This window comes from Ciconia boyciana, chromosome 3 (genome assembly GCF_034638445.1).
Source record: "Ciconia boyciana chromosome 3, ASM3463844v1, whole genome shotgun sequence".
In the NCBI taxonomy this organism is placed as follows: domain Eukaryota; kingdom Metazoa; phylum Chordata; class Aves; order Ciconiiformes; family Ciconiidae; genus Ciconia; species Ciconia boyciana.
In genome coordinates, this window is record NC_132936.1 from 126,440,031 (window position 1) to 126,464,139 (window position 24,109).

A 24,109-nucleotide genomic window follows, 5' to 3' on the forward strand; every position below is an offset into this window, starting at 1 on the left:
AAGTTAGGGTATTTTTTAAGATTAGTTATCCGTGCAGTTTTAAAAGTAACTCTGTACCACTAGATGAAATCCCAAAGGGAACGTGCGAGTTCTTCCCGACGCATAAGCTAGACACAAGCGTTCTCATGGATGACAGTTCCTGTGCGTGGACCTGGGGACAATGGCGTTGCCCTGTGCGGGCTCCAGGCAACCAAGAACGGGACTCCTCATTTTTCACCTGTGCGATGAAACGCCCGGTCAGCTCCGAACGCGGAGGATCCGAGGAAGTGTTTGCTGGTAAAGCGTAGCTGCACTCTCATCGCCGTGTGCTCGCTCTCCTGCTGACAATCATCTGGTTTTCTTCCTGATGAGTCTTTTCTGTCCATCGGTAACGATGATTAACTTCCTCCAGCGCTATACACGCTACTCGAGCAGCAGAGTTACGCGGTATGTGCCTTTACTAACCTGAGGCTGAAAAATTGCGTCACCAGACCCGAGTTGTCCTGCTTCTCTTTAACAGCTACCCAAAACAAGTTCTCAGAGGGCCTCCGCCTGAAGCGTGTTAGTCCTTACTCTGTTCCCCACCACCCAAACTCTTCCCTGAAGTACTGTCAGGAGCTTTAAAGATACATTCAGACCAACATGAGGGGTTTTTTACAGCAAAACCAAGAATGTCATGAATTTTTATAGTTGCTAGAAAAAGACTGTGTAAAGTGGCATTAGATGTCCCGTTTAAAAAAAAGTTTTAAATCCCTGTAGAAGGTGACACATGGCACTCTTTTTAACTGGGGCTGTCACCCCCATAGATGCTGTTTCCCAGTCTGAGCTGGTCGGTGCTGCCTGTGGGCAGCCGTGTTCCCATGCCTGGGGTCCTTCCACTACCACTCTTTTTGGAAAAGAAGATCTGCCAACCTGTATCAGTTATAAATGCTATTTTAATAAAAAGTTACATGAAACTTGAATTGGTGGGGTTGTTTCTTTTAATGCGAGTTACTGTAGCAGTCAGCTATGTAATGACACTGTGCAAACGGTCGCCTCTCTTCCCTCCTTTATTTTAAGTCTGTCAAAGCCAAACTAGTAAACAAGATTTTTAAAGATTTCTACTTTGAAACGGAATTGCCCATGACAGCCCTAGTTTACAATTATTTTAAGTTGCATTTATAGCAAAATTGGACCTAAGGACTGGTAAACTGCCCCAAAAGTATGTAAAACAGTGTAACCCAGAGTTAATAGGTAACTGTCTTGACTTCAAGCTGCATTATCTCTACCTCAAAAGTAAGATGGACATAGTTGCACTTCCTTGGGAAATGAGACTTTATTACATTGCACAGCTGAAAAATAGTAATTGTTTGTAATAATCTATTAAAAGGAACGAAGTTCTATAATTTTAAAAATAAGAGTTAAAATTTCTAACTCATTCAGAACTGTTCACGTAGGAATTATTTTAACAGATCTCAGTATCTGCTTTTGCTCTATATAGTATCAAGTGGCTGAGGCCAGCAGTTCAAAACATCTGTGTGCTGCCGTGATGTTAAATGGCCTCACTGTGAACACGTTCCAGTGAAAGTCAGTTTCCAGCATTCTGGAAAATAAGTGGTTTGAGTGTAATTTTAAATATTTATATATGAAGTACTGAGTTGCTTGTCTGAAAGTTCTGTAAAACTAAGTGTAATATTGGAAAACAAATCCATTCAATTATTATGTATATAATTTATTCTAAAAACATACTTATGCTCTTGGGTTCTGCAATGAGCTTCTTAAAATTACCGCTTATTGATAACTTCTTCTTTTAGTTTTTCAGCAAGCATTTTCCTCTTCTGTAGTAATCTTTGCTTCTCTTCTGACATTTCCTAAAAACAAAAAGTGAGAAAACACTGTAGTAAACTGCATGGCTTTCCTGGTAGGTACCCCGACTTCTAATGCCAACCGCTAGCCAAATGTGAGCCAGATCAGGTAGCTGACACACCGTTTCTCTAACAGGAGCAGCCACGTAACCTCACTTGCGAACCTGAGGCTGCAGCAGCAGTCCTTCAGACTCACTTTCTAGCCAGAATGATTTAAAAAAAATATATTATTCCATTTCTTGAGAAGTAGATCCCAGGATGTGGACAACTGGCTCTTGACGTCAATCTGCCTTTTTTCCACTGGACTGTACCAACCTTTTTGAGAGGACTAACCTCAAATTCAACTGGTGCTGCTTAGTTGTTTTGGAAGTTCCCCCGTCAACAGTATTTTGGACACGTTCTGAGCATAATAAAACGCTCAGCAACTCTGAAAAATACCTGAGGCAATGGAAGGTCTCTGGGTTTAAACAGATGCTCTGTAAAGAAGAGTAGTGATTTTTTTTTTTTTAACATAACTTATCACACTTTTGTGTGGGTTTTAAGGTCTACTAGTTTCCTCATTTGTGTTGAGAGTTTTCAAGCATTTCTTTGCATATAAATGTAGATCAGACCTATTTGTGGTAAACACATTAAGTCACATTAACCATAACAATGAGTAACAAAAAAAAAGTTTGGGTTTTTTTTCTGATAAAGACCTCCATATTGGTAGGGCTTTATCCTGTCATAGGATTCTGGGTTTTTTATGTCTGTATTTTCTTTCCCTGATAGGATTTACTTCTTTTTTCCAAACTAGATTTTTCTATCATCCCCATGGTGCAAGGATTTTTGTGACTTTAGCACTTTTGTGACTTTAGCACTTAAGTCAAGGAATGTACCAGTTCATTCACTAAGTAACTTCACGCATGTCTCTGAACAGAGAACAGCCTTTGGACAAAAAAAACCTTGAAGAATGGGCTAACTGCCAGTTGTACCTCTTCCAATAATGCACCGTTCTTGTTCTGTCCTATGCTTCCAACCCTCCCACAGACTTGTTTTTTTTTCTATTGGAGGCAACTGGCTAGTCGACAGCAGCATCCATCCTTCAGAGTGCCTTGTCTTTCTAAACTGTATCTTCATCATGTCGCTTCTATTCCAGCGGCTGATGGATAGAAATCAAGGGTTTCTTCCTTTGAAATAGGCACAAAACTCTCAAAAGAACAGAGCAAATCTGTTACCTCTGTAAAATAAGACTTTACAAAAGAAAAATGTTTTTCCCATTTCAGCTGGAAAAAAATCATCCCAGGGATTTAAGGTAGCCCAAACAGTAGGTCACAGATTAGGAGAAAACTGGCATTTTAGCTGTTCATAAACTTAAATTAATGATGAGGATTTGGTGATACTGAAGCAAGATAATGCTAACTTAATCACTAAAACTTCTAGCCTATAAACTTCTGCAAAAACAGTAACTTGAAAATACTTCCTCTCTACTTCCCCCACACTTGTTGCTTTTATCCTGCTACAATATTCAGCAGCAAGATTTACATCTTCACTGAAATCATCTGTGTTTTTTATAAAGTGGTCAGGATGATTAAAACTTTTGAATCCTTCACCTCTGTAGGAAATGATTCCTCTTCTTTCTGGTCAGTGTTCGTTGGTAAGAGTACGTTATTTCTCGAATCCTTCTTTGTAGCCATCAGCATATCTCGTTTTTTCTTTAGGTAGTCCTCTCGTTGCTTCAGCTGCTGTTCTTCAAGTTCTGATAAATTCTGGAAATTTTTTTTTAGAATACATTTTGAAATTAATTTTTGGTATGCATGTTATATATTTGTGAGAGAGAAGCATTTACATCATATTTGCCTCCAAAATTACCGGCTGAAAAAAAAATCCAGAAGTTTCAAGCCAGAGCTGTCTACTAAGAAATTATCACAGGCCAAAGGCTGAACACTGAATTCTATTCTCAAACTAGAACGATGATCTGAACTTTATGCAAATTAAACTGGTGAATACTATAGAACAGTGTTTGCATGCGGGGTTAAAAAAAGAAGCCCAAACCAAACCCACCTGATTACAATAATAGAAAATATATATTTAAATGTAATACTGTCTTAAATATATATTCTAAATGTAATCCTGTCTTTTTGCATTCTAGTTCTATATCTTGGGGGGGTTTCTTCTTTGTCTGTGTTACACTTACAGGTCCTTTCATCCCAGCTTTTTGCGCTGCATTTTCTGAACGTTTCCCAGCTGACCTTTTCTTAATGTCTTCTTTCCCTTTGGTACCAGACGGCTGAGGTGAGTTTTCTGTTCCTTTTTGTAATAGGCGTACTGGTTTTAAGTCTTCCCTCGCAGATTTCTGAGATTCCTCTGAGCAGCAATTTTACATAGAAAACAATTAGAAAGAATAGAAGTATATCAAATAAAAAATAAATCTGTTTTTTCCAATATCCAGATGTCTCTTCTGATGAAACAGAAAACTTGGAAAAAAAATTCACATTTCTCCCCTTTTTATTAACAAAGCATTCTTTCAAAAAACATAGATATTGTATTTGCACTATGAAAGCAATTAAATAATGCTTTACATCGTAAGTACCTCTATTGCAATGAATTATAAATTGTCAAATGCTTGGAACAGAATTTCATATTCAGTGTTCCAATAGTCAGTTCATACTGAGATGGTACTTTCAATTTCTGTCTTGGCAAGCCGAGCCAGAAATCAGCAGCTTAAGGTGCACTTTAGCCAGCTCTAAGTACAAGTGTACTGGTTCAGCTTTCAGCTTCAGAGAAAAGAATCAGAAAATACTGTATTTAAGTGAACTTGTACAGGAGAAGGGGGAAGTGAAGCTCAAGAGGTGCAAAGCATTACCCTGACACAGTTCAGTTACTCCTCTTCAGAACTAACCTTGCCCCAGCATGAGGACAGAGTGGGAACCCAGCAGGTTTCTGACCCTGGCAGGGCTCAGAGCCCGGGCGGGCTGGCTGGTGGGTGCCAGGGGAGCTCTGGGCAGCCACGGCACAAACAAGGCTCGGGCAGCTTCTGGTGTCTTCCACTCTCTATCAAGTCCCTCACCTTGTGCAAGATAACAGTCCTGCACAATACCCTGTTCAGCTCTTGCTTTTTTCTTGGACGAATGCTGCCTGTGCTGGCAAAGAAAAGTAACCCTGTACTGATTCCAGCTGTGCCTTTCGTATCTCTGCAGGTACCAAGATTAGTTTTGCCTTGCATCCCACTGAACTCCATGGTGTCTGAGATGGCATCACGGTTACTGACATCAGAGTCAAAGCCTCTCCAGGCACGGGACGGTAAAGCAGGGTATGTTTTCAAAATTTTACGATGACTTCTCTTGACTTGACCTACAACTACTCCCAAGTAAGGTAAATTGCTGCTCCTACTATACTTTTATTAAAAATGAAGAGGCTTCTGACTGTTTTAAAATATGCCTGAAAATCTCCATAGAAATGCAAGAATACAGGTAGTGAAATATAAATTTTACTGTGCTCAGTCCCTTTGAGTCAATCCATAACATTTGAGTTGATACACGTAACTGAACGTAGCTGATTATAATTCTACAGTGCTGGACTATGGATTTTTGCTGTAATGCTGAGAAATAACTTGCATGAGTACTAAGGTACGAATACTCTCCTTGGTCTCTACCGGACAGATGGCAAAGCTAGCTCCACTGAAGCTAGTGCAGGATGAACACCACTCAATTGTTTCTTTAAGTTAAAGCAAGTAATATACATTTAGCTCTTCAACATCGCTGGTTTCTTTAGTACAGAAAATTACAAGACATATAATTGTGAAAAGGTAGGGAGAAAAGCAAAGGAGAGGACATGTTATTCAACGTATGGAAAACAAACCAGGTCAGAAACGTAAAACAAAGGTCAAGTTGAAGAATTTGCATTTCACTGAAATATGACTGCTGGAAGTCCTGATGCTCCAAAGAATGTCTTTTTGCGATGGATAAAAGTTCTCAGAGGCACTGTGAGAGGTCAGAGTTAAAACTGCTAGAAAAAATCCTCACACCATAGCCGCCCTATTAAAAGGCAGAGGGGGGAAGCAAAACACACACACTGCATGCCAAATACCTACCCCATCACCAACATGGCGATTACGGAAAGCTACTTACCAGAAAGCAGTTCTTTGAAATGTGTTGTGTGTATGTAAATTTACACTGTTGCTGTCCATATCGCAAACACTCAAGCTGGAGATGTTTGTGTCTTAGCAGTACCTGCAGATGTGATCATAGGACCCTCAGTGTCACTTAACCCACGAACCTGAAAAGACACTGAGAAGAGAAGGGAAGGAGGGTGGATAGTGAACGTACAAATAGACAACGCAGCTCAAAGAATTACAGTTACTGGTACGTAACGTTTTTTCTCCTTTGAGAACTTGTCTATATGTACATTCACACTGTGGGTGACTAAGCAACATTCTTTTCCATGTGGACAATTTACTTCAGAATCTTCTCAAAATACAAGCACCCAGGACCACTCCAGCAGATGCTGCATCCTTCTTATCCACGTGATCCATGCAGCTTGGTGCAAACACAAGTGCAACTTCTGAAGTAGCTGCCCTGCAGGTATCTGGAAAGGGAACTGTTCTCTAAGAATGCTGGAAAAGTCACTGGCACTCCGAGGTGTTGAGCATGACCTTTACTATGAAATTCACCCTTCTGATCTCTCTGTCCTGCAACAAGTTGGGTGGTCAAAGTGCAGGAGGAATGATTTTGCAAGCTCTAGTCTGTAAACTATTTGTAAGGGGCTCACCAAAGTGAAATTAAGAAACTTAAGGCAACTACCATTAAATTTGAATTCATTACATAATGGAAAACTTTAAGGGGTCCACAAACTGAAATCTTGGGTCTCAAGGTGAAGGGGAAATAGCCAAAGATAATAAAACCGCTGTGTATCTGAAGGAAGAGAAACATATGCCAGACTGGAGGGAATGAAAAACAAAGAAAAAAAAAAGTCCTTCCTTTTCCTGACTCCGAGAACTGGTTCACACAAGGGCCATGTTGCCAAGGCAGCTGATACTCCCTAGGTACGGGATTCCTCCCCGTGCTCGGGTTGAGAAAGGCGAGCTGTCCTGTTCCTCGGTAATGTGACCCTACGAGTGAGAATGTGGAGCCAAGATCTGAGCACAGCTCTGGTGGGCTGTGAGGCTCAGAGACTGACCGAGGTGAGAGAAGAGCAGCTCTTCTGCCACCCTAGAGGGGCACAAACTGTTAGTGAAAAGTTCTTGCTGTTTCCATTCCCAGAGTTGTATCTGGCACCAAGAAGAAGCAAGTCAAGCGGAGGATACGATCCCATTATCTGAGACGAACCTTCGGTTGGGAGCCCATGTTTGGAAGCAGGCAGTAACAGACTGGCCTGGAGGCCGGCCCTCGGTTCTGTGTGAGAAAGGGGTCTGGAAGAAGACGATTCCCAGTACAGATTCTTCTTGATTTTTGCCGCCACTACCCAAAACCACTTTTCTAAAAGGTGATACCAGAGGATAAACTGTGACAAACTTTCTCAGTAGCCTCTTTGGACAGCTATGTTGCCACAAGATGCCAGTTCTACAAGGACAAAGAAGATTTCCAGGGAGCTCAACTTTTTGTAGACCTGTCCCCTCTTTGGCATTTAAAGAGCATGGGAATGCTCAGCACCAGCTGAGCAGGCACTTGGACAGCACAGAAGAAGGGCTGCAGGCAGTGCCAAGAAGTCTTGACTCCTGAGCTCCAAGATCTCCTGGCTCTCAAGCACAGGATTCAGTCCTGCAGACAGAACAGTTGCTAGGAACGTGCCTTCCTCCTGAAACAGGATAACAGCCACTGCAGGATAGACATAGTTTAGTGGTGCCATTGCAAGGTCGCACAACTATGCAAAAATAAAAGGAGTAAAACCAAGCTGGGAGAAGATAAGAATGCAGGCCTTCTGCGTAATTCCGAGGGTGGAAGGGAGAGAAGAAGAGTTCAAATAAATGTAACAAAACCTCAGCAGAAGGACAGAAGGGATAAAAAGAGGGAAAAAAAGATATTTAAAAGATCAGTGACAAAATGTACTCTTTAAGTTTCCTAATGTGAAAGACACTAACTCAGTTTAAAAGAACAGAGGGTCCTACAACCACTTCATCTGTTAATGGTCATCAAATGAAAAGCAAGGAGCAAGTGTGCCCCAAAGGTACTACCAAGGCTAAAAGTATCCAGCTCAAGTGTCTGTGATATGAAAACTTCCAGTGTGAATGCATACAAAGACAAGTACGAGACACAGGAAAAATGTAACTGAAGACAGCGCAGACTATTATTTCCCAAAGTTGGAATTATATTCTTGGAAGTGACCTTAGAATATAAAGTTACAAATTTTTCACAAACTCATAAGAGAGCAAATCCCAGCGAGATGCAACCTGTTTTTGAAGATCACCTACGCATACCTATATACATAGCTACATGTGTGTGTATACGTACATACCTGTATGTGTGTGCATGTATACACACATACACACACACACACATATATATATATATGCTTCTTATCACCCAAGAATTTTCCTGCTTTCCTGAACAGGTCAGCACCCTTGTGCTTTAGCTGCAACACAAACATACCAAGAGCACCTCCGTCACAACCAGTGATTCCTTTTTTCCTCCTCCCTGTAAAAGCACTGGCTTGGTCATGCTCTCCAGTAAATAATCGTCTACAAAACAATTCAGACAATTTTTACTACATAACTTGGGTAAAGTTCAAGACTACTTAAAAGAGCTCTCCTTGGTATTGGAAGTTGGTAAGTGTCATAATCCCACTCAAAAACAAAAATGTAAAATTGAAAAGATTAAAATGAGTGACAAAAATCTGAACCAAAGGCAGAAAGATTCAGTTTGGTGGTCTGACAATTTGGCTTGAATGAATCTTAACAGGTTACGGTTGGTTCCTTCACAAATATTTGATTGCTATCAAGAAACGTTGTACAATTATAAATTAAATCTATAATGGCCACACACGGGGAGAGAAAGCATATCTTTTTAACTAAATGATTTGCAGTTGCTTACAGGGAACATACTGTTCTTAACGGTAAGGGCAGCAGAAGCACAGTAAGTTGAAAGATGAAAACTGCTGTTAGATTCCTCTATTTCTCTTCCAATTGGAGATGACTTACAACATCACTGAAGAATAAAACAACTCGGGTTGGAAGGCATTTCTGCAGGCCACCTAGTGCAAATACCCGGCTCAAAGCAGGGCTAGCTTCAAAGCTAGGATGGTTTACTCACAGCCTTACCCAGCCAAGTTCTTAAAATCTTGATATGAGTGGACTCTTCAATAATTTGAAAACAGTATCACATTGCACACTCAGCATTGCACTTTCCCATAAAATTACCTAATGGAAATTTTGGATTTTCTTCAGTATCATCAGCTCCCTCAGTGGATTCCTTAACTTTTACAGCTTCTCTCGAATTTCCTGGAAAACTGTAGGTAACATCTGGTGATTTAAGTTTATCACATGCCTTAAATTAAAAAACAAACAAACAAAACCAAGCATTACATTTCCTGGCACTGTACTTCAGGCAGTAAACTGTCAACACAAAGAAAGCTCCCAAAAGAACTTCCACTTAAAATTGTGTTGTTTATACTACATCCTGTATTGCCAAAGTGAACAAAAGCAAACTACTTCTTTTGTTCTACTAATAGGAAGGTTCTTACTGGCTTATAGTCATAGGTCAGCACTTTTTATTTTAGTTCAAAACCTGTTCCCTAATCAGTCAGAATTTAGAATATTAGGTAAATTGGTATTTTGTTTCCCAGCTACAAATAGATAATGTAGGGGGTTTTTTGCCACACTTTGCCTGTGACTTTCAAGCAAACCTCTGTCCACTGGAAAAATACAATACAATAAGAGAACCAAGAACATATACCAAAGTTACCACAGAAACGGAGAAATAATCAGCTGAATGGAAACAACGGGTCTGGATAATCTCTGACACAATTATTTCACTTCTACACTTGTCTGGGAAATCTTGACAATGCAACCCACCTCTCAAAATAGTAAAGCCAGCTGGGATTTGCCCAGAAAGTATCTACGCTGTTCATCAACCATATAATTCATGTCAGAACCCCTCAGCATTCGTTATAATATTATTTTGTATTAAAACATTCTCTAACAAAAACATATTATCATAGAACCATAGAATCATTTAGGTTGGAAAAGACCTTTAAGATCATCAAGTCCAGCCATTAACCTAGCACTGCCAAGTCCACCACTAAACCACGTCCCTGAGCACCACATCTACTCATCCTTTAAATACGTCCAGGGATGGTGACTCAACCCCTTCCCTGGGCAGCCTGTTCCAATGCTTGACAACCCTTTTGGTGAAGACATTCTTCCTAATGCCCAGTCTAAACCTCCCATGGCACAACTTGAAGCCCATTTCCTCTTGTCCTATGGCTTGTTACTTGGGAGAAGAGACCAACACCACCTCGCTACAACCTCCTTTCAGGTAGTTGTAGAGAGCAGTAAGGTCTCCCCTCAGCCTCCTTTTCTCCAGACTAACAACCCCAGATCCCTCAGCCGCTCCTCATCAGACTTGTGCTCCAGACCCTTCACCAGCTTCGTTGCCCTTCTCTGGACACGCTCCAGCACCTCAATGTCTCTCTTGTAGGGAGGGGCCCAAAACCAAACACAGTATTTGAGGTGCAGCCTCACCAGTGCCAAGCACAGGGGGACAGTCACTTCCCTAGTCCTGCTGGCCACACTATTTCTGATACAAGCCAGGATGCTATTGGCCTCCTTGGCCACCTGGGCACACTGCTGGCTCACATTCAGCCAGCTGTCGACCAACACCCCCAGGTCCTTTTCTGCCAGGCAGCTTTCCAGCCACTCTTCCCCAAGCCTGTAGCGTTGCATTGGGTTGCTGTGACCCAAGTGCAGGACCCAGCACTGAGCCTTGTTGAACCTCATGTAGAACCTCACTGAACCTGTTGAGCCTCGGCCCATCGATCCAGCCTGTCCAGATCCCTCTGCACAGCCTTCCTCCCCTCAAGCAGATCAACACTCCCGCCCAACTTGGTGTTCTCTGCAAACTTACTGAGGGTGCACTCGATCCCCTCGTCCAGATCATTGATAAAGATATTAGACAGAACTGGCCCCAGTACTGAGCCCTGGGGAACACCACTGGTGACCAGCCACCAACTACATATAACTCCATTCCCTACAGCTCTTTGGGTCTGGCCATCCAGCCAGTTTTTTACCCAGCGAAGCGTACGCCCGTCCAAGCCATGAGCAGCCAGTTTCTCCAGGAGAATGCTGTGGGAAATGGCATCAAAGGCTTTACTAAAGTCTAGGCAGAGAATATCCACAGCCCTTCCCTCATCCGCTAAGTGGGTCACCTTGTCATAGAAGGAGATCAGGTTAGTCAGGCAGGACCTGCCCTTCATAAACCCATGCTGACTGGGCCTGATCACTTGGTTGTCCTGCACGTGATGGCACTCACGATGATCTGCTCCATAACCTTCGCCAGCATCAAGGTCAGACTGACAGGCCTGTAGTTCCCCGGATCCTCCTTCCAGCCCTTCTTGTAGATGGGCGTCACATCTGCTAATCTCCAGTCCACTGGGACTTCCCTGGTCAGCCAGGACTGATGATAAGTGACTGAAAGCAGCTTGGTGAGCACTTCCGCCATCTCCCTCCATACTCTTGGGTGGATCCCATCAGGCCCCATAGGGTTGTGAGTGTCTAAGTGGTGTAGCAGGTCACTAACCATTTCCCCTTGGATTATGGGGGCTCCATTCTGCTCCCTGTCCCTGTCTTCCGGCTCAGGGGGCTGGGTACCCAGAGAACAACTGGTCTTACTATCAAAGACTGAGGCAAAGAAGGCACTAAGTACCTCAGCCTTTTCTTCATCCTTTGTCACTGTGTTTCCTCCCACATCCAATAAAGGATGGAGATTCTCCTTAGCCCTCCTTTTGTTGCTAACGTGTTTACAGAAACATTTTTTATGGTCTTTTAGGGCAGTAGCCAGATGAATTTCTAGTTGGGCTTTGGCCCTTCTAATTTTCTCCCTGCATAACCTCACGACAGCCTTGTAGTCCTCCTGAGTTGCCTGCCCCTTCTTCCAAAGGTCATAAACTCTCCTTTTTTTCCTGAGTTCCAGCCAAAGCTCTCTGTTGAGCCAGGCCAGTGGTCTTCCCCACCAGCTTGTCTTTTGGCACATGGGGACGGCCTGCTCCTGCGCCTTTAAGATTTCCTTCTTGAAGAATGTCCAGCCTTCCTGGACTCCTTTGCCCCTCAGGACTGCTTCCCAAGGGACTCTGTCAACCAGGCTCCTAAACAGGCCAAAGTCTGCCCTCTGGAAGTCCAAGGCAGCAGTTCTGCTGACCCTCCTCCTTACTTCTCCAAGAATCAAAAACTCTTATCATTTTGTGATCGCTTTGCCCAAGACAGCCTCCAACCGTCACATTGCCCACAAGTCCTTCTCTGTTCACAAACAACGGGTCCAGCGGGCACCTTCCCTAGTTGGCTCCCTCACCAGCTGTGTCAGGAAGTTATCTGCCACACACTCCAGGAACCTCTGAGACTGTTTCCTCTCTGCTGTATTGTATGTCCAGCAGACATCTGGCAAGTCAAAGTCCCCCACGAGAACAAGGGCTTGCGATTGTGAGACTTCTCCCAGCTGCTTATAGAGTATTTCATCTGCCTCTTCATCCTGCTTGGGTGGTCTATAACAGACTCCCACCAGGATATCTGCCCTGTTGGCCTTCCCCTGATTCTTACCATAAACACTCAATCCTATCATCACCATCATTAAGCTCTAGACAATCAAAACATTCCCTAACATACAGGGCTACCCCACCGCCTCTCCTTCCTTGCCTATCCCTTCTGAAGAGTTTATAGCCATCCATTGCAGCACTCCAGTTGTGCATGTCATCCCACTATGTTTCCATGATGGCAACTATATTATAGTTTTCCTGCTGCACAATGGCTTGCAGTTCCTCCTGTTTGTTGCCCATGCTGCATGCACTGGTGGAGATGCACTTCAGTTGGGCTATTGATCCTGTCACCTTTTTGGGGGGAGAAGCCCCAGTTCCTACGTGACCATTCTCAGGCGCTTCCCGTGGTTTCTAACACATCCATAACTCTTTTGTCTTTGCTGCTGCATGCATCTCCATCCCCTACCTCCACTGAGACAGCAGACTGAAGGACCTCGCTAGCACACCGTCCCTCAAACATTGGTGTGCTGCCCTCACGCTTATCTCTAGCAAGCCTGGTTTTATCCCTTTCCCCCTTCAAATCTAGTTTGAAGCTCTTTCAGTGAGCCCTGCTAACTCCTGTGCAAAGATCCCTTTCCTCCTCTGAGACAGGTGTACCCCATCTGTCACCAGCAGGCCTGGTGTCGTGTAGACTGACCCATGATCAAAAAATTCTGCCGGTGACACCAAGCTGGAGCCAGGTATTGATCTGCTGGCTCTTCCTGTTTCTTCCCTCATCACTCCCTTCCTCATCATATTATTGAACAATAACTATCACCTTCTCTGTTCAGGTAAACTTGACTGCGGCCTCTGTAATCTGGCTTGTTTATCAAGAATATTAATATTCTTGGCTGGTCTATAAAGATTTGGATAAGCCTGCATCTTAATACAACTTGAATTCTTAAAAGGAGCCAAAGCTTGAGTTTCCAGGTTGTTTTGTAAGAAATCCAGCAGAACTTCCAGAAGTTCCCATTTCCTGGAATCTATCATTGTAATATGGGAAAGAGCAGCTTTGTCACCACTTGTCTATAGGGTCAGACACTGGGAGAGAGGTTTAATTTGGTAGAATATCCCAACTGTTTAGGACTTGCATTCAATAGCATAGCTATCATCTGTACCTATCATGGGTTTGAACTGGGCAGTAGGATTGGAAATCAAGTGTCAGCCTCTGTAGTAGCTACATTTGGTCTCCAGGTGGTTTCCTTTGTCAGTTCAGGCTGAAGAAACAGTGCTTTCTCTTTTCAAATTTAGTATGCTCAATTTCCTAATGACAGAAAGGAATAGAAGAGCGATTCTGCTCCCTTTTGAAACAGCCTACAATTCCAGCTATTTTTATATGTTTTCCCAGTGAAGGGAAGGTTTATTGCCACAATTCCACTGTAGCTGATTTCAATTTCAATTTGTTTCTCAGTTGCTGAACGACTGGCAATTTAGCCAGTCCCCATTTACATTCAGTTACCTTTCCACATGGTTTACTCTGATGGAGACAAGTGATGGTCTAACTTGGAGAGGATTTCTGGTTCCTGGTGATTAGGTTCTGGCAGTATTGTGCAGACTTAATGAATAACTACACTGTCTATGATGTGATCCTTAAAATTCCTGAAGGATTATGAATACTGTAATCTCTAAGAAGCTTATACTTTGAAGTCTCTTTGATCTTGACAATATTAGTAATTCAGATATTCTCTGGATCTGAAAGGTTGACATCCGTTACCAGGATTTTAGAATTCAGATACTGAAGAGGGAATATGCTTATCGTACGAGCTCCACCAAATGGCTGATGGTTAACGGTATCATGTATAGCACTAGTGTCAATGATACCATCAAGAAAAATGTAAACAACAGAACAGACCTTTCAAAAAGAAGTGTCAGTAATACCTTCCTGACAGACCTTTTGTTTGCTTAGGATGGTACACGTTGCCGTAAAGTGATACAGTCGACACCCAGGACAGGAATATCAGAGTATTTCTTAATCATCAATGTAACTCATCTGAAAAGGTAAGATACTCACTTCTTCAGTCCTCTTTCTTTCTTGCTCTGATTCATATTCTTCCTTAGATTTTCTGTAACACAAAATACAAGTAAATACTCAAAACTTCTTTAGTGTTAGTGACTTTCAGGTAAATTTAGCACTGCTTAAATATTTGAGGACTATCAAAACAATTACAAGATAATATGAATTTGCTAGTATCCAAAACACTTCCATGACTTAAATGAAAATGCACTCTTAATAGAAATAATTATGATAAACACACAGAACCCACCGTCCTCAGTCTCTCTTTCCCTGTGCAAAAATAATTGTGTAAGAGTTTCCAGGGCTTATCTATCCCTTGTTTCATTTGCTCGTTTAAAGACAGGAAGGGAAGTATTTCCAGACTACAGGGGGAAAATAGCATAATTTAATATAACGTGAATGGATTAATCTATTATGTGTTTAAGATTACGTTTATATATATGTGAACTGGGAGTGAAGGAGAATCTATGGAAGTTGTATCAGTCCTCACACATCTTCTTAGATCATAGCAACAGTCACTGAACACAACTAAGAAGGAGGCTGTAGAAAGGAATAAAGACTACTGCAGAAGCAGAATTTGCCTTTCCAAGGCTTTAATGTGTAGGGTATTCCCTGAATGGATTACAGCTAGTGTCCTCCTATTGTCCAGAGACATCTAACCCAGGTCTAACTTGGAGATTTAGGTCTACCTGGAGATTCAGGGGAGAATGGAAATGATGGGGCTCTTAAAGTTGCACATCATTCCATGCATCACCAAGACAGTTCCCCACGGCAGGGCAGTTATCTCTCAGTGTTTAAATATTCCTGATCACACCCACTGTCTAGCACCATTCATTTTCGCTTAGGTAGGATTTTGACAATAACATTCATGTCATCTGTAAGATGAAGGCAGTTTCCTGAAAAAAGCTGGAAGAGTTAGGTCCTACATACCTTTATTTTTTATTTTAAAATAATGTACAAAGTAGGACTTATTCATTTTTTTACCTTAGAACCTCCCTCAGTATTTTCATTTCTTCTTGTTCAATTTCACTGAACACATCAGAACCCTCTGTCAAACAGTCGGGCAACACACCTATAAAAAAAACATGGCAGAATTTATGCATTACTCTAAAGAAAATTATTTTGTACTCCATTTGGCATCATTCTTCAAGCAGAGAGGAGAAAGAAAATAAAAAGAAAACCAACCCAACCCATCTAATTCTTCCTCTCTGTAACTGTTTCCAAAAAGAGTCTAGATCCTGGGCATCAAGTTGCTAGTAGCAAAAAGGCAAAGATTTCTGAACTATGAAAGTTTTGACATCTAAGGGTAAAGCATAAGCCATACTCTGCATTGACCATTATATGGCATTTCCTATAGACGGCAATTCAGCCATGGCTAACTGAACCATTTTCAAATTTGGCTGTTATATGAAAGCTGAAATTTAAAAATTATTCTCTGAAAAAACATGCATGCAGTAAGAAGACAAAACAAAATGGTAAAACTAAGACACAGAAGAAAGGAGTGGGTAGATGAAAATCCTTTTAGAAATATCAACAGAGCAGCAAAGTTGGGTGTAAATTCTTTTCTCTTCTTTAAAAGCATGCATGTATTAGCATGATGAAGGCCGTAACTTCTGCTCTCTGTATGATTTTTTCATACAGAACTGTACAGTGTGAATTGCAAAGTAAGCACAGCAGATAGTACAGCACCATTGCTATGCAAGTAGCGTAATTCAAACTATCAATATTGTCACAGTTAAGGAACTGATATAATTGCTTTAACACTCAAAATTATCACCAAAATTCTTTAACAAAAAACTAAGTCAAGTTTCATAGAAAAATTTAGACAAACAACTGAAAAAATCTGTTAATTTAAAAAGGAATATAGACAGCTGTCACTGAGAATACAAGCCAAGGACTAAGCATTGAAATCCTACTCCCAGGAAAATCAACTGAATGTTTTCCATTAACTTGAACTGGAACTGAACCAGTATTCCATACTCATTTATGAACGGATTACATAGTCATCAAAAGAACTCTAAAAAGATGAAGAGAAGTGAAACCCCACATTTACCACTTCTTACCATTTCTTTCTTTAATGATTCTAATAGCTTGCAATTGCATTTCAATATTTTTCTGTACCATCATTTTTTTAAATAGTCTAAAATCTTCTGCTGCCAACACTGTTTGCAAAATGGCCTGTGGAAGGGAAGATATGCACAAAATTGAAAACCCTACAGAAATCATAACCATCTCAGTCTGCTTGAAATAATATTAAGATTTAAATGCTGTGGAGCAAGTTTTTAATAATTATATTTAATTCTCCTGTCTATTTTTCCAGCCATACAAGTTGAGCTAGTAGTCCAGAAAATAATTTGATGGTTTATGTCTTTAGATCAACATGTCTACAACAATATTATCAAAAAACCTGGAAGGTTTCCCAGTGTAAGTTTACAACTGCAATTTATTTGACTTCCTGAACAAATGCGTAAGCTTGAGTGAGGAATGTGTGCTCTGAAGCAGCTTGTTACACATCTAGGAGGAGATATGTCAACAAAGCCCAATTTAAACTGGCATAGAAGCTCCCACTCCTCTGCCCAATATACCTAAGACAATTCTGAAAGATATTTTTGAGCAGGTGAAGGGCTGCCTAACCATGCCTTCTCATGTTTGTCTTACAGATTTTACTGGTTTATTATAAAATCAGAGGAAAACATCTTTTATTTTATGGAATATGTCTATTGTTTTAATCTTTAAGTTTGTCTGCTACTGTAAAAGGACTAAAGACTACCATAAAGCTGACAAACATGCAAAGAAAGGTGGCAGAAACACCCTAAGCTTAGAGGTTTGTTTTAGAAAATACAAAGCATAGAAGATAAATTTCAGAAGGTGCCTGCCACCACACAAATATCTCTCATTATTTTCAAGATGCACATTTTTCTGGTCAAAGTTCATAATATAAACAAACATTATGTTTTAGAAAATTACAGTTTTAACAAGAAAGCTTTTCAAAGTTTCATCTCCCCCCTGCTATATTAGTGAAAATATAAAGCTAAAAATTAAATCTATATATCCCTAAACAAAGGAAAATTTACCTGTGAAGTATGTGTCTTTGCAAGAGGAGATGAAAAAGCTTCTTGAAATTTCTCTTCATTAATTCCAACTTCTTTAAGATAGTCTTCTAATAATTTTTCAACCTGTAAAAAAGTATAAGCCTTACTTTCTAAGAGGTCTTTCCCTAAGAATTGTATGAATTTTTTTCATAATTGTATGTTCTTTTCTGCTGACATTGTATTTTTTAAACTCAAAGGAAAATCATTGCAGTAGTATAACTGATTTTTCTGATATGTCAGGCTTTATTTACTTTCATGAACTGTTCAAAATAAGCATTTTTATTGCTAAATTCGATTACTACTTAATTTAGCTTCTCCAGTTTCCAAGAATCTCACTTCTCTACCTTTTCCCCAGACTCCTGGCTAGTATTCCTCATCATTTTTTGCCCTGTAGGTAAAAGGCTTTTTGCCAGTCTGTGTGCCTGAAACCCTTCAGGGTCAGAGCAAAAATGGATGTTGGTCTATATTTATTCAACTGATGCTTTTTAACATCAAGTATTACCAAGCCTTGTTACAAAAAAAATATTTTGGAGATCTGCATGCATTGGTTTATAGGTATTTTAAGCATGCTCCAAAAGTCTCCTGTAGCTTTTTCTGATAATTGAAAGTTAATTCAAAAGATTTACCAGACTCATTAGTGAACAAAATACCAGTTATACATATTCTCAGACATCGTGCTGTTTGTCATTTTAACTTGACAGGAAATATGAACATTATCAAGCTTATAAGTACAGTATGTTAGCTAGCGGATATATTAATTTTAATGAAAAATATGTAACACAGCATAAGAGATGTGACTGTGTGTTAAAGTTTCTTTTCTACGTATCTGGTGTTTAAGCATAAAAACACGTATGACAACTATGACTCAAAGGATTTCTAAATAACACTTATAACAGACAATATTAGAAAATTCTAAATAACAAAGATAACACAATTAGAAGTTAATCTAAATACTACTTTAACGTTTTAAATTATATTTCTTAGAAATCTACCACAAATAGTGAATAATGCTCACCAGAGCTTGGTACTCCTGATAAATTTCTGTATAAGACAACTTGCTTTCTTCTTCGTCATCAAAAACTGTGGAGGGGAAAAAAAAAAAACAAAACCCAAAACACACACACATTTTGGAGTTAGCCTACATACCACAAATTAAATTATGCCTTAAAGAAAAAGATTAACCTTTACAAGGTAATATATTTATTCATATGAAAATATAGGCCATGATTGATAATAATAATGTATTTTTCCACACATTCAGGCTAAGCATGTACTTTTGGTAATTTAATGTAATTAAATTTCATCATTTCATACTGGGAAAATGTATTTTCATAACAGAAGCAGATTTCTAAGCAAGTTGAGGATTCAGCAGATACACAGAGTAAAAAGTAAGATTTAATATAAGTACCACCATATGAACTTCTGTAAGGTTGTTCTAAGATGGCAGATGACATAGATAAAGCAGGAAATTTCTCTCTCCATGTATTTACATGGAGGATATATTAATGACTTAAACCGATTTTTTTAAAATGCCATTCATTTAGTGAGAAGCCAAGGTGATGCAGGAAAATGAGACCCTGCCTGCATAAAAACAGATAACCCCAAAGAGGAATTCTGCTGCAGGTAAGTTATTTTTTAATTATATCTATCCTGATTTAGACAAAATGGGCATCTGCATAGTATAGGCCATATTAATCATATTCATATAAGTTTGTATTAATAACTCTTGACTGGAAATACCAAGCTAATGATCTCTACACTGCAGAATAGATGGAAGAAGCAGAAAATAAGAGAAACTGAAAACTAGGGTTTGGGGTTTTTTAATTTACATTTTTATCATGTCAACAATGAACAGAGGTACTGTAAAACCTAGCAATTAAAGCAGAGGCTTAGAAATAAGACTTCCTCAATCCCCTTCAAGATTAGCCACTATATGTTGGACAAGTCACTTGCCATATGCATGCTTTGAAGTCATTTGGAGAATGGGAATTCTGCTTGAATTGGTGAATGAGTGTGATTTAGTCTTCATATATATATATATGACATCTCTGACGGAAAATGGTACTGATGCGCATAGAATCAGTATAACTTTCACACAAATTTAGAGTGACTTGTAGAAAGCATCATTTCCTAGCTGTGACAGCCCTGAGACAATGTCGCTGTGAACCTTGATAAGGTGTGATGCAAGATGGCTGTTCCTAAAACAGAAAGTACTTGCATCACTTTCTAACAATGATGCAATGATATGATGCAATGACAGAAATCTAATCAAACAGTTCAAGCCCTTTAAATAAGCAAGGGATATCACTTTTTAAATTACATAATCTGGAAAAACATTTGCTTTTGTTTCATTTTTGCACATGGGAAATTTCTTTAATGAAGGGATTTAAAAAAAAAAAGAAAATAAAATCTTTAAAAATATCTAGCAATAAATTCAAATGGTAGAAAGTACTATAAATCTTACTCTAAAAAAATTCAGCTCCTAGGGCGACCACCGCATTACCAAACCCAAGAGGGTGAAGACACTTAACTGCCTCTATTGTCTTCTGCATCTCCTCCCCCTCTGGGGGATCTCTCTCGCAGCTCTTGCAGACCCCTGCAGACCCCAACCTTTGTCTTCGTTTCTCTGTTCCCTTCTACCTCCTACTGTCCCTTCCCGCCCTGGACACCCGAAAGAGGGGTGACACGGAGATATCGCTCCTCAGTCAGCGTCCATGCCAACAGCTAGGCTCACACTGCCAAGGGGATGCTTCCAAGTCCTCCTCCTCCTTCCACAGCTGCAGGACAACATGGGAAGCAGAGTGGAAAGCCTGTACAAACTGCTCTCTGTTTTCAGGCTCTGAACAAAAAGAGGATGAAGTTAAGTGCCAAGTAAAGCAAGCTGCAGTCAGGATCTCCTCCGAGTTAAGTGGCATTAAGGAGTACTTTGAATGGAGACCTTGGATTTTCTTGAGTCAGTGCTCCTAAATCATGTAGTCATTATTTTGGTTAAGATTTTGGCACGGAGTGTTTGGTCGCCTGACAGGAACAAAGATCTGAAGAACCCCCATATCGAGATAAGCCAGGAGACCCAGATATCCTGGGAAACAAACTCATCATTTTCCTGTTAAAATTGAAAATCTTTGCTAGGACCCCTCAGACGGGATCAGAGTTAAGTCAAGTTTGAGTTCTCCCTGCTAGACTGAGCCACTGACTCATTTGACCTCGCAGACAAGAGCCGGTAAGCAAACCTGAGGGAACTCTTCTCTTTCTGCCCCAGTCCTCACTGACTGGTGAGGCGGCTCTGTGCTGGGAGGGAAGGGAGTCACAGGCAACAATATCTGTTTGTTCCTTTTGTACCTTGTCTTTATCTTCTGGTGCTCAGAACTATTATCAAGCTTATCTATGTCCAAATGATGTTTCAATTAATACCTTGGAACATCTGAATAAAACTGAAAAGCCCTCTCACCTTAAATACATACCCACGGATTTAACTTCAGTTTCACAGCCACATAAAAGGAAATTAAATCAAGCCATGAGAAATTAATCAAGTCCCCGGAAAGAGGGAGAGAGAGAAAGCAAACAATTATCAACAGACAGAAAACCATGAGGATCGTTTATAAGTTGAAGTGCAAGGACTTGGCCTAAGTAACTACAGTTCCAAAATAAATTCCTTACATACCAATTACCAAAATTCAAATTCTATTTTTGCGGAATCACAAATTATTGTCAGTTAATCAAAATGTTGCTAATTTGCTTGTTCAGTCCAAAGACTAAATCTTTTGAGAACAAAAAGAATTCTGTCCTGACAAAATATCTTAGTAAAAAAAACCAGCAATGGAGTCAGCACAGTACATTTATAGAAAAGAAAAGCAAATAGCACAGGTATCTGCAACTAAAACTTCAAATTTCTTTAACTGTGCTTCTTGGCAACCCTAGCATTGCAGTAACACTTCTTTAGCCTTGTCTTTGTTTTCAATAGCTTCCGAGAGTTGTCCAACAGCACCCTGTGGCACAAATGATACCTTGGAAGATCACTTACTGCAAGTGATTTCTCTACTTTGTTCCTCCAGTTTCTTGTGTAGAAACAACCTGGCAGGAAGCAACCATTATATAAGCCTGCCTCACACTACATGGAAATTTACAGAGATGCCATAAATCTTCTTACTGCCAGTAAATTCCCCTCAACCGTCTAAAGAGGGATCGTTGCTCCAGAGAGGGATAATCAATTCCCCCGATTCCTAAACCTAGACCCTTTGCATGATAATCAAAATGCTTGACCGACCTCAAGTTTAGGCAGACTTTCCAAGAGAAAACTTCTAGCCTAGATTTCTCTACCGCTTTCTAGCTGTAAAGAGTCTAGCAGCTTTACCTTTCTCATTTTCCAGTATACTAAAGGTGTACGTGCTTATGATGATCTTGCCTCATGCAAAGCTTGGGAAGGGTAGAAACAATTCAGGATAACTGAGAAGCAACTTGTTTGGAAGCTGTGATCTGAATAAGAGGTGTGTCTGTTTCACTGAATGAATGAAATAAAAATTCTTAATGGGCCCTAACAAGAATGACTGCGCAACAAAAGACACGGCCAGCCCTGCTGAGGCCAACCATTACAGAAGCTGTTCTGGAGCTGTTCTGGAGGGGAGGAAGGAGTAATAAGCACAAGCAAGTAGAATACTTTACTAGTAACAACCATTCTACTTTGAGTTTGATGTTAGTAAGTCCCTAGAAATAAAATGTATTTGGAAGCCTTAGTTTCATGACTTCAGTATTTTAAATGAATCCTACATTCTGTCAGGTGATATTAAAGGAACAGATTTTATTCATAGGAGCCACAGAAAGTCATCCTAAATTAGTCTATGGCAACATGCTTTAATACTTCTCATGTGTGAATGTCTGCAGGCCAGGTAGGATCACAGGCCATCATGTTCTCAAACATGCTTTTTTTTCAATAATCACAAAAGAAAGCTTCCTTTTTTCTAAAGGACTTAGGCAATGTTTTCAGACCTGTCCAAATTGTAATTATTTTGCTACCATAAGGATCCAGGTGTTCTTTGGCAGCAGAAAATTTGTTCTGTAAGTAGTGGAACTAATTTAGCCAAATCTCTACTGTAAAAAGTCTATTTCCTCCTTTCCTCACGACATACGTACACCTCTATGGGTCTCCTCAGGCACCTTTCATAGAACTACAGGTCCATCCCAGTCCCCCCTCTCACTGCCTATACTTCCAGTTTACCCAGGGCGTTCCCCAAATTATTCCACGATTCCCTCAGCTCTTTCTTGAGGAAGAAAAGGAAGTTTAACTGGAGTTGCTTCCAAGCTAAACTCATGCACAGGACCGCCTACAAAACATAACCGTTAACCGTTGACTTTTTAGTGCTGACTTCCATTTTTTGAGAGGTACTAACTTATGGTTTCTCATCTCTTAACTGCCAACGTTCACAAAATCGCAGGAATTTAACTTTGGGCCTTCTACTTGTCTGTCCCACTGGCCAGAGAGCTATTTTAATTGTACTACCCAGTTTCCTAAGGAAAAACACCTAGCTATGGAAAAGTATTAAAGGCCTCCAACTGCTTTCTAGCCACGTCAGGGTATTATGCCCAGCAGAACGAAGAACTCGCTTGGGTGTCATCCTGTAAGCTCATGCCATAATCCCCTGTACGAGCTAATGAATGCCAATTGCCGCATCTTGGAAAATGGCTTGCTCGGGGGAGACCGACTTTGTGAGGGCGAGGCACCCCCTACCTAAAAACGGCGGGAAAGCGCAAACTCTGACTGTGCGCTATGACTATGCAAAGCCTGACGAGCCTTCAGCGGGGATCGCTCTCGAACGGCGCCTGCGGGGGCCCTCACGAACACCCACCGGCCTGATGTGCCACACGCTCGCCGCCCCCGCAAAACCACGGGGGCCGGTGCCACCGCCGCGCAGGGAGAGCCCTAACCGGTGCCTGCAGCGGCGGTGAGGGGCTAGGGCCATGGACGTGGCAGGGCCTGGCGTGTCTTCCCGCCCCGGGAGCCTCCCGGCGCCCTGCAGCCTCTCGGCCCCCCGCGTGTGCCCATGCTGAGGCCACAAGCCCCATCCCGTCCCGCCGGCCGGGCGGCGGTGGGCTGAGGGGGGACAGGCCCTAACGCCCCCTGAGGGCGGCAGCGGGCGCGCATGCGCAGCAGCCCCGGGAGGGGAAACGGCACCCCCGGCGGCGGCGGGTTTGGGGGATCCGCGGGTTTGGGGGATCCGGGTTTGGGGGCCGAGGGGCGGCCGCCCCGGCCCTGCCCAGCCCCGCCGCTCACCGTCGCACTTCTGCTCCATGAACTCCAGGATGGGGATGGACCAGGCGGGTCCCCGCAGGAACCCGGCGATGGTGTCCACCACCCACTCCACGTCATCCTCCTCCTCTGCCGCCATCGCCGGGGCCGGGGCCGCCGCGGGAGGGACGGCGAATGGCGCGGCGGCGGAGGTTGGCGCGCGCGCGCCCGCCTGCCTGTCGCTATAGCAATCGGCGTCACGGGG

The 24,109-nt window shown here is 41.5% G+C and overlaps 1 protein-coding gene and 1 long non-coding RNA gene across 2 annotated transcripts; one reads left to right on the forward strand and one right to left on the reverse strand.

Annotated features, from left to right (window-relative positions):
• Positions 1-82: 82 nt before the first annotated feature.
• CFAP36 (cilia and flagella associated protein 36) lies at positions 83-24,108 on the reverse strand. Its single transcript, XM_072857534.1, has 10 exons — positions 23,890-24,108; positions 18,640-18,704; positions 17,607-17,708; positions 16,596-16,710; positions 15,517-15,604; positions 14,530-14,581; positions 9,154-9,280; positions 3,997-4,166; positions 3,413-3,568; positions 83-1,829 (listed from the first exon to the last, which is right to left on the reverse strand). The coding sequence occupies exons 1-10, from the start codon at positions 24,002-24,004 to the stop codon at positions 1,743-1,745; spliced, it is 1,077 nt and encodes a 358-aa protein (XP_072713635.1). The 5' UTR covers positions 24,005-24,108; the 3' UTR covers positions 83-1,742.
• On the forward strand, positions 4,998-19,247 carry LOC140649809 (uncharacterized). Its single transcript, XR_012041768.1, has 3 exons — positions 4,998-5,112; positions 14,425-14,516; positions 19,169-19,247. It is a non-coding gene; the product is annotated as an uncharacterized lncRNA (long non-coding RNA).
• Position 24,109: the final 1 nt, after the last annotated feature.

Excerpts from the sequence above, each read along its gene's own strand:
- CFAP36 (XM_072857534.1), bottom strand. The coding sequence starts at position 24,004 with ATGGCGGCAGAGGAGGAGGATGACGTGGAGTGGGTGGTGGACACCATC. Across the intron at positions 18,705-23,889 it reads CATGGAGCAGAAGTGCGACG|TTTTTGATGACGAAGAAGAA; the intron begins GTGAGCGGCGGG and ends TCCCCTCCACAG. Across the intron at positions 15,605-16,595 it reads AATCATTAAAGAAAGAAATG|GTGTGTTGCCCGACTGTTTG; the intron begins GTAAGAAGTGGT and ends TTTTTTTTATAG.